Source organism: Monodon monoceros, unplaced genomic scaffold, assembly GCF_005190385.1.
Source record: "Monodon monoceros isolate NGI ecotype Baffin Bay Population unplaced genomic scaffold, NGI_Narwhal_1 Super_Scaffold_9, whole genome shotgun sequence".
Classification (NCBI taxonomy): Eukaryota; Metazoa; Chordata; class Mammalia; order Artiodactyla; family Monodontidae; genus Monodon; species Monodon monoceros.
In genome coordinates, this window is record NW_021703786.1 from 48,882,326 (window position 1) to 48,896,680 (window position 14,355).

At 40.0% G+C, this 14,355-nt stretch overlaps 1 protein-coding gene across 3 annotated transcripts in view; it reads left to right on the top strand.

The window, feature by feature from the left end:
* Positions 1-14,355, top strand: part of ANKFY1 (ankyrin repeat and FYVE domain containing 1) — a 76,823-nt gene that overhangs the window by 11,201 nt on the left and 51,267 nt on the right. For all 3 annotated transcript variants that reach the window (XR_003791899.1, XM_029211424.1, XM_029211426.1), the window contains exons 2-3: positions 5,655-5,847; positions 10,065-10,183. Coding sequence is in view for 2 of the 3 variants with exons in the window: in XM_029211424.1 (XP_029067257.1) it covers positions 5,655-5,847; positions 10,065-10,183 (312 nt within the window). In the remaining variant the exon portion in view is untranslated. The remainder of the gene's footprint in view (positions 1-5,654; positions 5,848-10,064; positions 10,184-14,355) is intronic.

A 14,355-nucleotide genomic window follows, 5' to 3' on the forward strand; every position in this document is an offset into this window, starting at 1 on the left:
CTTAGGGAGAGGCAGGTGAGTGGTGCCAGTGACTTTTATGGAGGACAAGACTAGGTCTTGCCTTCTAATTATTTGTATTTCTCCTAGAGCCTAGTATTATGCCTGTTGCGCAAACCCGTTGACTGATACTAGTTTAAAAGGAAAACCTGACCAAGAAAACAAAACACTGAAGCCTTTTCCTTACATTTTCTGGACTCAGTATGCTACAAGCAGAGGCTTTATTTAAATCTTTTGGAGTAAAACATCACTTGTCTGGAGTGTCTTTCCTTGCGCTGGCTTTAGCCAGGTGGTCTTGCTCCATGCGCAGTTTGCATCCCCTGTCAGAGTGCTGTCAGGTTTTATCGATTTGTCTTGTTTAATTGCCCATCTTCTCTATAACCTTGTGACTTTGTAAAAAAACATGTGCCAAGATGGTTTTCTTTACTTTGACACTGGCACTGCATAGGTGCTTAATAAATTTTTAATGAATGACTAGGTTATACAGCTGTCTTCCTAGGAGATGAAAACCTTTGAACAAGTCAATGAATGAACAGAAAAATTGCAGTTCAGTTGGTCTTCTATCTAAACAGTAGTATTCCCAGAGCAGTCTTTTTCCCCAGGCTAGTCATCCCCATACCTGGGGTAGTCTTAAAAGTACTATGTATTTCCTGTGACCCCACTCCCGATCTACTGAATTTGGGCGCGCTCTCTCTCTTTAGTTCAAACTGCCTAAGTGATTCTTACGCAGCCAGTTTGGGAGTAATGTCATCAAACACAGTCTGAGGCAAGAGGTGGGTAGGCTGCTGGTTGTGGGCCTGTCCCCTTTCTGCTCCTTGGTTCACTCTCTGGGAATTGAGCCAAAAGAGATGATCTTTAGGCTCCTTGCCTTCCTAAAGTTTTGTGATATATAAAAACCCTTACACTTGGGTATTAGAAAATTATTTATTTTTCCTCATACTTGTAACTGTGTTCCATAATCTTTAAAATTTGTGTAAAATAGTATATTTGCTTTGTAAGTGCACATAGATTTAAAATTCAAATAATATTACAAGACTTACAACAAAAAATAAATTTGCTGCCCCTCAGACCCACTCCGCAGACCACTTTCCACTCTTCTCTGTTTACCTCTAAGTGATAATACTGCCATTTCTAGATTGATCAATTATAGACGTTGACTGACTTTTTCCTAGGGTAGATTAGGAGTTGCCTCTTTGAGAGCTTTTTTTAAGGTACAGCCTAACTTACACCTCTTTCAAATGAATAGTAGTGATGATTTTTTAAAGCATGTTAGGCTTTACTTTTTGGTTCGGGAATTGTCACTGCAGACTTGCTATAGGAGGTGATGCAGTATTTAAAGTAGCTCGTTCAGTAGTTAGCGGTGTTTCCATTTCTGTTTTTACTTTTGTTCATCACCTCATCCTTCTGATAATGTCCTGTTGATTTGCCATGATTTTAATTGATCAATCTTAATTCCTAAGTCAATAAAACATTTGAAACTCATTCTGCTTTTCATGACTCAAAAAAATGTGTAAACAGTTATAATAGTTTAAACTATTTATCCAATAATTATGTAATTGTGAAATGCAAAGAGGAGGGTGGAGGCAATGCTGACAGTTTTGAGTGCATGTGCAAATTACAGTAGTTTCATTGAATTTTTACTACAGCGCTGAGTAGTAGATTCCTGCCCGCCCCCCATCTTACATATAAAGAAACTAAAGCTCAGAGAAATGAATTGCCCATGGTCCCCATAGCTAGTTACTTAAAGGATTTAGATCCCCATTGCTTGCACTCCAGAATCCACTACAGGTGTATGTGAATTTTTAAAAACTGTTTAATTGAAGCATAAGATACATGCAAAGAGCAAAGCATTAGTATAGAGCTCAGTGAATTACCAAAATAAAACAGGAATGTAACCATTACTAAGTTAAAAAACAACAAAAAAGGATGTTACCAGCATCCCAGAGCGCACCCCTCATGTGCCCTCCCAATTACCACTCTCCGCCCATTCCTCCAAAGATAACCGTTATCGTGACACCATAGATTGATTTTGCTACGAGTGTTAGCAGTTTTTGGACATAATTTGAAGCTACTCCTAATTCATATGTCCTTTTACATTTTCTGTTACCACATGTAGAAAATGAGTGCCAGTTTTTCTTTAAAGAGACCCATCAACTCCATTTCTTTCTCTACAGGAAGAAAAAAAGTATAAATTTTGTACAGTCACATGAATTTATTGCTTTGTGTTAAATGTGTCCCTCTTTTAGGTAAATAATTGCAATTTCATGGCTCTTTAGTCCGAGTAACTATGAAGAACTCTTTAAAACCAGTGATTTGTCACACCAGAATAGAAGTGTAGACCTGAGTCCTACTGAAGGGGTTTTGTGTAAATGTAATGCTAAGATTTGAAAAAATATTGCAATAGGATCATTCTAAGTACTGTTTTCCTTTAGCCAGTGTTTTTTAAAACAATATTTGGTTTAACGGTTAGTAGGCCAAATAATTGCAGTATTTTGAAAAAAAATTAGTTTTAGGAATTCTCATCTGATATGTAACTCATGAGCACAGTGATCATTTTAGCAGTTGTAAGCAAACTTTCATCTTGCAAGTGCCTTCTCCTTTATTTTCCTAAGAATACTGATTTATACCTGAGATAGCCAGGTTTTTGACTCCAGGCATTTATTTAATGTGGATTCTCTAGATGAAGGGGAAGAATTCCCTACTGTATGTATGCAGAAGATAGGCTATTAGTATTTAAGTATTTAAACACATTTCTCTTTAAATATTTTTTTATAATTATGAAAAGAGAACACATTTGTTGTAGAATACCTGAAATGTGCAGGAAAGTGCAAAGAAGAGAAAAATCTGATATTTTGTGGTATTTGTCTTTTTATTCCTCATATATGTGAATGTTTTTAATAAAATTAGACTTATAAAATATGTTTCTCAGCCTCCTTTTTTCTGTTAATAATATTTATAATTTGAAAATGCATGTTTAGTATCACATATTTCTTTGAAAACATTAATAGTTGCATAATAACTTCAAACTCTTGTGTCACTTTATTTAACCATTCCTTTGCTTTTTAAGTGGGAAGGTCAGTTTTTGAGTTGGGGTAGGGTTAGAATCATGTGAGTGAACAGGATTCCTCCCACATTTCTTCTTCAGGTAACTAGGATAGATGCTGGTGTCATTTATTAATATAGGGACCATACAAAGGAAGAGCAAATTTGCTCGAAGCTTTGTTTTGGGGATAGAGAATTTGATGTGCCTGTGGGCCGCTAGGGAGAAATGTCTGTCGGGCAGATGGATAATTGAAGCTAAGAAGAGAGATCTGCACTAGAGAGATGGATCTACGGATCACTGGCGCTAGATTTTGGCATCAACCACAGACCAAAGATCTGCTGCCTTAGGAGATCACACGGTGGAGAAGAGGGCCAAGGATAGACCCCCTGGGGAGTGTCAGTGGTCAAGTGTTCGGAGGGATGCAGAGAAGCATGTGAAAGAGACAGAGCACCAGAACTGGAGAGAAGGTGGCATTGTGGTTGCTGAAAGAAGAGAAGAAAAGAGGGATGGACAGTAGTGTCCTGAGTCATGTTACAGAGGTGTGGGAGGAGACCCACTGGCAAGTGTCTATTGGGTTTGGCAATTAGAAGGTCATCAGTGAGAGGAGTTTCAAGGGAGTGGTGGGGACAGAAGGAGGGAGTGGCAGGGGAATAGTGGGTGAGGAAATGTGTGTGGTAGATAGAGCTGGAAGGGCAGAGGTGGGTCGGATGTGTGGAAGGAGAGTTTTGTTTTTACTAGGTATAGACCTGGACAGCTTTATGTGCTGATGAGAAGGGCCCAGCTGAAAGAGATTGAAGTTGCTGGAGGAGGGGGGGTTGATGATCAAGCAGAGGATCAGAGGAGAGTGATGGGTTTGGAGCAGAGGTGGAGGGATTAAGCTTGGATAGGAGGGAGATGGTTTCACTGAGAAAGCATGGGGTAGATGGGAGTAGTTGCTGGCACGGTGGGGGTCGGTGGCAGTAGCTCAGTTTTCTCAAGACATTGGCCAAGAATGAGGCAGATTGGGTGGGAGATGGGCTTGAGGGCGGTGTCAAGATTTGGAATATCTGTGGTGGGGAGTAGGGGGTGGATGGACCGAAGCCCAGAGAATGACCATAGCAGCACTGTGGTCCCCTAGATACGATGATTTATGCATGGTTGCACGAATCCCCACCAAAGTTCCAGGGAAAGGAAGAGAGAAGTCTCTTGACTGCTTGCATCCTCAGGGGAGTCTTCCCTGATGTCCGAAGTTAAATTTCTTTATTATAGGTTCTCATAGCTCTGTTCTTTTCTTCTAGTACTCATTAGAGTTGCAGTTTTGCATTTGGTTGTTGCAATTGTTATTTTAATTATAAAAATTTACTTTCCCCGGTTACTAAAAGCTCTGAGGAAAGATATGTCTGATTTTGCTTACCACTGTAGTGTCTGGCACCTCGTAGCTACTCGGTAAATGTTTGTTGAATTTAATGAATCAAATACAGTGGTTCTCGGGCTTCCCTGGTGGCGCAGTGGTTGAGAATCTGCCTGCTAATGCAGGGGACACGGGTTCGAGCCCTGGTCTGGGAGGATCCCACATGCCACGGAGCAACTAGGCCTGTGAGCCACGACTACTGAGCCTGCGCTTCTGGAGCCTGTGCTCCGCAACAAGAGAGGCCGCGATAGAGGCCCGCGCACCGCAATGAAGAGTGGCCCCCACTTGCCACAACTAGAGAAAGCCCTGGCACAGAAACGAAGACTCAACACAGCAAAAATAAATTAATTAATTAAAAAAAAATACAGTGGTTCTCAACCTTTTAAATCTGCCCCAGCACACCTGTGGAATATTACTTGCTTCCATCTGAACCGTTATTGACTGCCCTGAGGCTTCCTGAGGGAGGGCAGGTGTCAGGTAGTGTGGGGTAGTGGTTAATAGATCACAGGCCCCGGAATGAGAATGCCTGGGCTCATATCCCAGCCCCACCTCTCACCAGCTTCGTGACCCTGGGCAAATTCTTAATCTGTGGTCCAGTGTCCTCATCTGAAAAGTGTGGCTAGTAATAGTACCTACCCCATGGGGTTGTCATGAATCTTGCATGAGAGTTCACGGAAAGCTTGTAGAACAGCATGTGATATGTAGAAGTTACTTATTACTGCTAGTGGTTTGAAAAAGCCTCCCAAATAATTTTGATAATCATTCCTGAGACTCCATATATTAAATATTGATCTTCAGGGAAACTGGGAAGACATCCCTGGACTGTGACGGCACCCTCAAACAAAACCATTCTTGGTCTTGTAGGAGTATCAATAAGAAATAGTAGGAATGTCACGTGACTACAGTTGACCCTTGAACAACTCCAGGGGCTAGGAACAGCTACGTTCCGGCATGGTGGAAAATAAATCTTCGTGTAATTTGTAGCCCTCCGTGACCTTGATTCCTCCATATCTTCAGATTCAGCCAACTGCGGATGGTGTAGTACTGTATATATTTACTAATGAAACATATCTGTGTGTAAGTAGACCCACGCAGTTCAACCCCGTGTTCAAGGGTCAGCTGTAATCATTTTGGTAGCCATCCTGGCTGCAGGATGAGGGATGAGTGGATGCTGTCTGCTTTTACACCTGCTGTGGTAAACTTGATTTTTTGTCTCCTTTGCAGAGGAGGTGGCCAAGTTGGAGAAGCACTTGATGCTTCTCCGACAGGAGTATGTCAAGCTGCAGAAGAAATTGGCAGAGACAGAGAAGAGATGCACCCTTTTGGCTGCGCAAGCAAACAAGGAAAGCAGCAAAGAGTCCTTCATCAGCCGCCTGCTGACGATTGTGGCCGACCTGCACGAGCAGGAGCAGTATAGGTGAGCTCCTGGCACTGGGCCAGCTTGGGGAAGCAAGCCCTTTTGCTTTATTCACAGGCTACATTGCAGCTTCTCCTCTTCTTGACTTTCTTCCCAAGTTTATTTCCCTCTACTAGTTGACCAGCCTTTAGTCTCTGGAATGTAGGCCCCTTGAGGCAAGATTTTGTCTCTTTTGTTTGCTGCTTATATTCAGTACAGAGTATAGGAGTGATGGTGATAGCATCGCTGGTATAGATAGGAATTAGCTTACAGGTCCAGGGATTCAGAGGGGAGAGGTCACTTTCTCTTGAGCTGGTCAAAATGGGCATCTTGGAACTAGTGGGTAGTGTAGCATGATGGTTGAGGGTGGCCTTTGGAGCCACACAGCCTGTGTTAGAAGCTCAGCTGGCCACTTACTGGCTATGTGACCTGGAGCTATATGACATGCCTCAGCCTCCTAATCTGTAGAATGGGGATAATAATACGACTGTTTACCTTAGGGTTGTTGTGAGGATTAAATTAATAAAATACTGTTGAAGCACTTAGAACAACAGTCTAGCACATAGTAAGTGCTCAGTTTTTAATTGTTATTAAATGAGTTTTGAGGTAAAGGTTAAAGGCTGAGTAGGATTTAATAGATAAAGACAGTGATATTACTAGTAGAGGGAGTGGCTGAGAATAGGCTCAAACATGGGAACATGTGGAGGATTTAGAGGACAGTGAGGGGCCCATTTTAGGGTACATGTCCATGTAGGGGAGCACTGGGAGAGGTGGGTAAGGTAGGGTGGATTGGGGATGCCAAGGTGAGGAATTTGGACTTGATCCTCTAGGAAGTGTGGAACAGTGTTTTTGAGTTACAGGACTATCATAATCAAAGTGGTGTTTTAGGCAGATTAGTCTGGTAACATCGTATAGATGAAATTATAAAAAGACAAGAGCAGCCATGATGTTGTCGTAAATAGTCCAGACCGGAAGTGATGAAGGACTGAGCTGGGATGTGGATGTGGAAAAGAAACATGGACATGAATGTGTGTGGAAGGAAGGATTTGCCTACTAGGGAGAAGGATGATTGGATTAGATGATTAAGTAAAATTTTGAAATTATGACATTTAAAATAGATCAAAATCCAGGATTGCCATCTACCATCTTAATCATTTCTAAAAGAAAAGAAAAAATTAATACCAAAAAAATAGGAAGTACATACTCTGAGTAAAGGACAGGGCTTTCTTTAAATCTAATGGATGTATCTACTTGTAAAATATAGTTCATTGTCTTTTTTCTTTTCGCCCTCCTCTTTTTCCCATGGACAAGTGAAAACTTTGTTTCCATTGGCCCCAGGAAGCCTGGCATTTCTATTACAGACACAGCTCTCCCACTGTCCAAGGCTCTTACCCGTTAGAATTCCCATAATTTACTTTCTGTAATACGTAACAGTTGATTGCATTCCTTTTTAAAAAAAATTTAATTAATTAATTAATTTTATTTAATTAATTTTTGGCTGCACTGGGTCTTTGTTGCTGTGCGCAGGCTTTCTCTAGTTGCAGACTGCGAGAGGGGGCTGCTCTTCATTGGGGTGCGTGGGCTTCTCCTTGCAGTGGCTTCTCTTGTGGAGCACGGGCTCTAGGTGCACAGGCTCAGTAGTTGTGGCTCGTGGACTCTAGAGCGCAGGCTCAGTAGTTGTGGTGCACAGGCTTAGTTGCTCCACGGCATGTGGGATCTTCCCGGACCAGGGCTTGAACCTGTGTCCCCTGCATTGGCAGGCGGATTTTTAACCACTGCACCGCCAGGGGAAGTCCCTGATTGCATTCTTATACTGTAGTCCTTCTAGGAGACTGGGAATGAGACTGGGCAGTTTCCTCTTCTGGCCACTTTTTACCTGGTCGGCTATGGTATGATCCCATGGTTCTGGTGGGTCTCTCTTCCTCTTCTAAAACCTGTCCTTTATCAAAAGAAGGCTGAATACCTTTGTTATCTACAATTGATAATCAGATGAGGAATGGAGACTTCAAAGAGGACTTATCTTTTGAGATGGGATAAGTGAAACTGGAATATCAATTTCTGAAGCCGATGCTCTTTTACCAAGATAGGGGGGGAAAAATACTTTGTCCCATGAACATGCATTTTGTTGAATTTAAATAGTGTTTTTATGTGTATTTCAGTAATTGGAATAACTGAAGAGTCAGTGTTAAAATTTTTAAATTGAGCGATGTGGAAGAAATTGGTGCATTTCTTTTATTCTTACTTAAGTTCAGGAGGAGGTTTTGGTCCCATAAGACAGTTAAAAATGATGGTTATATGTAGTTATTTACTACTATTCTTTTAGCAAACAAGCTTATAATTTTTCCTATTAAAGTGTTTGATTGAGACACTCTAGCAAGAAGCTCTTTATTTATGTTTCCTCTCCAGTTGTTACATCCTAGCATCCATATTTTAAAAGGAAATGCCTTTAGTTGACTAGGATGAAATTTTAAAAAAATTGCTAGCCTCCTAATTGTTTCTGCATAGAGTCCTCATAGACTTGACCTGTCCAATTTTACATTTTTGAATCATATTTTTTAAAATTATTATTATTAGAGATTAGTGAAATCCTTATATTTATTTCCTTTTGAGATGTTAAGACTACAGAAGAAAAGTTTTGACTTGACATTCATGAATAATAGTAGGAATTTTATAGAAACATTCATTTTTATAATTTTGTGGCTAAAGTCAGGTTTGTGGCAGAAACAGTAAACAGTGACTGTTCATTTACATTATTAGAATTTAATACTTTACAAATAAATTTAGATGTAAAAATTATTTGTGCTTTGTTTTCATTATAATTTTTAAACCTTATCATAGGATATGATATGAGACAGTTTTATCTTCCATTTAAAATAGAATATCAATTGTATTTCTTCTTTATTGATAGTGTTTTGTGTTAACAGTATTTTCTAATAGTTTGAAATAATAAGTACCCTATTACTCTTTTGCTCTAACATAATTAGTTGCAACTTGGTTAGTTCTTTAATAGAAGTAGAATTGATATGCTTACATAATTATAAAGTATGTTCTAGACAGTGCTTTTGTGGGGTAAAATGTGTTTGCATCAAGCTTTATATAGAAGCAGTATTCTGTTTGCATCTCCTTTTAAGTGGATGAGTCAATTCATGTAATAGTTTTTTCTTTCTTTCTCTCTTTCTCTCTCTCCTCCCTCCCTCCCTCCCTTTCTCCCTCTCCCTTTCTTTCTTTCTTTCTTTCCTTCCTTCCTTCCTTCCTTTCTTTCTTTCTCTCTCTCTCTCCCCCCCTCTTCCTCTCTCCCTCTCTCCCTCTCTCTCTCTCTCTCTCTCTGAATTTAGTTTCTGAAACCTTTCCAGCCTAACAAATTATTTTCAACGGGAATATAAAAATAAAAAGACATGCAGATACAAGCAGGGTGATGCTGATTCGTGCCTGTGGATTGCTGCCAGCGCCGCCATCTGGCACATGCTTGTGTCAGCCCAGTAGGTCACCCTTAGGTTTTTGTTAACTGCCCAGATGCTTTCCCACCTTGACATTTGACATTTCAAAGTTAAAAATAAATAACTATTTGGAAAGCTCTTTTCATGTAGTGGTAAGTCATACATATGGAAACATGTTTGAAAAAAAGATTTCTCTCATCCCATTTCTTTATAAATGGTTGAGTAAAAAATGGTCAATAATAGGTCTGAATGTTTCTGGTGAGAACAGGAGTGTAGATATTGGGTTTCATATTCTTCACTGCTGTGTCAAAGCTAATTTGTTCATGGTTTTTGGTTTAACCTTGCTTGAGCATTAATATAGTGTGGAGCATTGCAGCACTGTAGCCTCAGAGCTGTCATCACAATCTTTAATCTTTCTATCTCTCTCTCCTGATGATTAATCTTGATTTTTTTTCCTTCGTAAAACCTCTTCTACTCTTTATATGAATATTAATAATCCTATGTATTGATAACTTGTAGGTTCACCATCTTGTGGGTGACATTAGGGAATGTCTTTGAAAGCAGAACATCCCACGTGAACTAAAGCTATAAGTTAGAAATAGAAAACGTGTCTAGCAACATATTGTAAATATGAGCCATCAGAATTCAGTGGTAGCATAGAGAAATAATTCTGCTGTGATTTTTTTTTTTCTTTTGCAGACGTATGTTGATCAGTCAATACTCATATATTTATCAGCTGTGAATCCTAGCTATACCTAGTTATAATGACATTATATATCTGTGGGTATTTTTCTTCATCAGTGATCTGAAGATAAAGGTTGGGGGCAGGCACATCAATGCTCACAAGTTTGTCCTGGCGGCCCGCAGTGACAGCTGGAGCCTGGCCAGTTTGTCTTCCACCGAGGAGCTGGACCTGTCAGGTGAGCCTCTGACGGGCTGGGGACTCACAACTCCCAGCACAAGAGCACTTGGCATAAGGTTATGGTGTGTAATTTTGAAATATTTGTGGTTTAATGAACGTAGAATACTTTTCTTATAAATTGATGGTGACCATAAACTAGTTAAATAATTAGTGAACCAGTAGGTTGTACTTTGTGGACACTTCTGTTTAATGTCTGGCTAATAAATCATAAATATTTGAGGATTCACAGTATTCTTAGAATTTATAAAATACGAATATTTATCCAGAAACTCTTCATATAGTAGTATGTTATAAATATGGGAGCATGTGTAGAGAAAAATTTTTCTTCCACTCTAAGAAAAAGTCCTGCTGCCGTTCAGTTGCTTAAAATTTAATCATAGCTGCCAAAAGTACTTTTCCTGGTCTATAAGAACTGAATTCAGAAGTAACATTTATTCCAAAGAATAAGAATATTCTTTCTTTAACATCAAAGGATGACCATCAGTCTTTAGGATTTGAATAAGTGCATTGAGCTGTTTAATGTTATTATTTAATTGTTTTATGCCACAGTATGTTGTATAGAATTTGGGTAAATATGGTGGTTAAGTAAACTTAAAAACATCGTTTTCAAAAGTTGATTTCAAAATTGCATTTTCACTTAGTACTTGCCTAACAGCTGCTTAAAAAAAAAATAAAAAGAGCAAATCTTGAATTTAATTCTGATGTTAATAATCAAGAGAATTATAATGTGGTAAGGAACATACCCAGGCATTAAGATATGAGTTACTTGCAGAAGTGATGGACTGTGTGGAAAGTCTGATTTGTCTTTGTTCAAAAGGTTTGCCAATTCAGAAGATACTGTTTTCCATGTGTAGTGTTAGGAACACTGAGATGACTATAACACCATCCTTGCCATACAGAGCTCATACTCTGTTGGAGGAAATGGGCTGATAACAAATCATTTAAGGCCAGGGCTGTATATACAGTAGTATAATGGCTTTATGTCTAAGGTACAGAAGAGACTAACTTGGGCTGATAAGGAACGTGTCAGAGGTGGCTAACACCTGAGCAGTGTTGCACAGGATAAATAAGCATTTATCTCAAGAATTTAGGGGGTAAATTGTCTGATGCTTCTCCACTGTGAGTGAACTCTGTCTCATGATCATTTCTAGGATTTAACCTGAGGTCTGTAATTCATAGCTGTAAACACACAAATATTCATACATGCATATACATGAGCATATGCATTCATGCCTATAACTAAAACATCTACTTGGGAAACGGTCTTTACTGGAAGGACACCAGTCCACATGATTGAAATCTGAACAGTTTTTCTTTTTTAAAAGTAAAATCTTTTGAAGCCTTGTATCTTTGACCCCATATAACACAATTATGGGTAACTTTTAAAACCCATTGGATCATGAGGTGTTCTTCACAGTGCATGATAGGATCTTGATTACATGAACAGGTAGTTTTCAAAGACTAGTAGAGATAATAAAATATTGAAAATATTCAACTTTGTTAGAAAAAAGTTTAGAATAAGTTACCACCTTTTGATACCTACAGTATCAAAAATTGATGATCCCGGGCTTCCCTGGTGGTGCAGTGGTTGAGAGTCCGCCTGCCAATGCAGGGGACACGGGTTCGTGCCCTGGTCTGGGAAGATCCCACATGCCGCGGAGCGGCTGGGCCCATGAGCCATGGCCACTGGGCCTGCGCGTCAGGAGCCTGTGCCCCGCAATGGGAAAGGCCACAACAGTGAGAGGCCCGCGTACCACAAAAAAAAAAAAAAATTGATGATCCCAGTAGTTGTGAGGCTCATGAAATTGGTATTCTTGCACATTGCCAGTCACATTATAAATGGGTATGAAGGGTTTAGAAAGCAGTTAGACAGCTGAGCTATAAAATAGTTATACTTTTTTTTTTTTACCTCATCATTTGACTTCTGTCAGATGGATTCTGTTATAGGTAATTCAGACAGTGTAAATGTTTATCATGGTAAATGTAACTGTGAAATATTGCATACAACCAAAATGAATGAGTGGGAAAAATAAAATATGACTGCTCCCCAGAACAAACAAAATTACGTAAGAACACAGAAAATTGCATTAATGTATGAAAAGCTTAAACATTGCACTTAAAATTTTGCTTTTACTTTTTTAGTACATTAGAACATTTAAGAGCTGCTTTAACACTACCTGTGACTATCTGACCACAAGATTGGATCACTGAGAAGCAGGAGATTTTCTAGAGTTTAGGAAGGTATAATGTTAATGCCTTTAAATGTCCCTGAACATGCCTCCTGCTGTAAATAATCAGCATGGTTTGATCCGGGCTACAAGGTTTGCTTTCAGGAGTGAGCGGCTGCAGAGTCAATGTTTCTGGTGGCTTTGGTAAATCAGGCATCTACTAAGATAGCTGTAGTGGAGCTTATGGTATCTTTTCTTCTTTTTTTTTTAAGCGTTTTTAAATTTTATTTATTTACTTTTGGCTGCGTTGGGTCTTTCTTGCTGCGCATGGGCTTTCTCTAGTTGAGGCGAGCGGGGGCTACTCTTCGTTGTGGTGCGCGGGCTCCTCATTGTGGTGGCTTCTCTTGCTGCAGAGCACAGGCTCTAGGCGCCCGGGCTCTAGGCGCCCGGGCTTCGGGAGTTGTGGCTCTCAGGCTCTGGAGCACAGGCTCAGTAGTTGTAGTGCACGGGCTTAGTTGCTCTGCGGCATGTGGGATCTTCCCGGACCAGGGCTCAAACCCGTGTCCCCTGCATTGGCAGGCGGATTCTTAACCACTGCGCCACCAGGGAAGCCCATCTTTACTTTTCTTTATAAAGTTTATCTTTGAAGCATATCTTTGAAGGGTCCCAAGGAGGTGGTTGCATTTGTGGACCTGTTCATGTTTGTGTGTCTTGTGCAGAGTCCTGCTGAGTTGCCTGGGTGGGTATGGGTGTGATTACCTAAATCTGGGCTTGCAGCAACTGAAAACTGCCTGAGAAGCCTGTGTTATACGATACCTGGAAGCACTACTGCCCATGGCTGCCTCGCACCTGAGGGAGATTGGAAATAGGCTCTTGTAAACAAGTGTATAAATAGCGTAAAAGCTGTGTTTTAAATGGTTGAACCTTTTCCACACTCATGAACTTAAAAAAATCATTTTATGAATTTATTGGTATTTTGTTTCTTCAGAATTAGTCCATTAATATCACAAATGTTGAGTGGCAGGCACTTTTCAAGGTACTAGGGTTATAGCAGTGAACAAAATTAAATTCGTATTTGTATGGAACTTACATTCTTAGAGAGTGACATCCTAAGTCTCACATTTTCTTTGGAGGTTCTTGTGTAACTGATATTTCTTAAAATTCAAAATAAGCACAACTTCAATTCTATTAATTGTTATAAGAATTTTAGCACATGTTGATGAAGATACAGTAGGCATTATATACCAAGTGTTTAAAATGTATTTGGGTACATGAAAGTTTTCTTAAATCATACCTTGTTCAAAAAAGTAAAATATTGGGCTTCCCTGGTGGCGCAGTGGTTGAGAGTCCGCCTGCCGATGCAGGGGACACGGGTTCGTGCCCCGGTCCGGGAGGATCCCGCGTGCCGCGGAGCGGCTGGGCCCGTGAGCCGTGGCCGCTGAGCCTGTGCGTACGGAGCCTGTGCTCCGCAACGGGAGAGGCCACAACAGCGAGAGGCCCGCGTACCGAAAAAAAAAAAAAAAAAAAAGTAAAATATTTTGTGCTTGATATGATGCAGTGACAAAGGCACAATCACTTCTGTAGGATTCTTGCCATAAATGCATGACCTCAATCTAATTATGGGAAAGCATCAAACTAACCCAAATTGAGGAACATTCCACAGAATAACTGGCCAGTATTACTCAAATATGTTAAGGTCATGAAAGACAAGATAAGATTAAGGAACTGTTAGAGATTGGAGGAGACTAAGGAGACATGATAATGAAATGCAGTGTGGTACCTCAGTTGGTTTCTGGCCCATAAAAAGGACATTACTGGGATAATTTGCAAAGTTTGTAATTAGTTAATAGTATTGTATCGGTCCTAGTCACCTGGTTTTAATAATTGTGCTATGGTTATGTAAGATGCTAATATTAGGGGAAGATGGGTAGAGGGTATATGGGAACTCTACAACTGTTTTGTTAAGTCTGAAATTGTTTCAAAATACAAAGGTCAAAAGTAT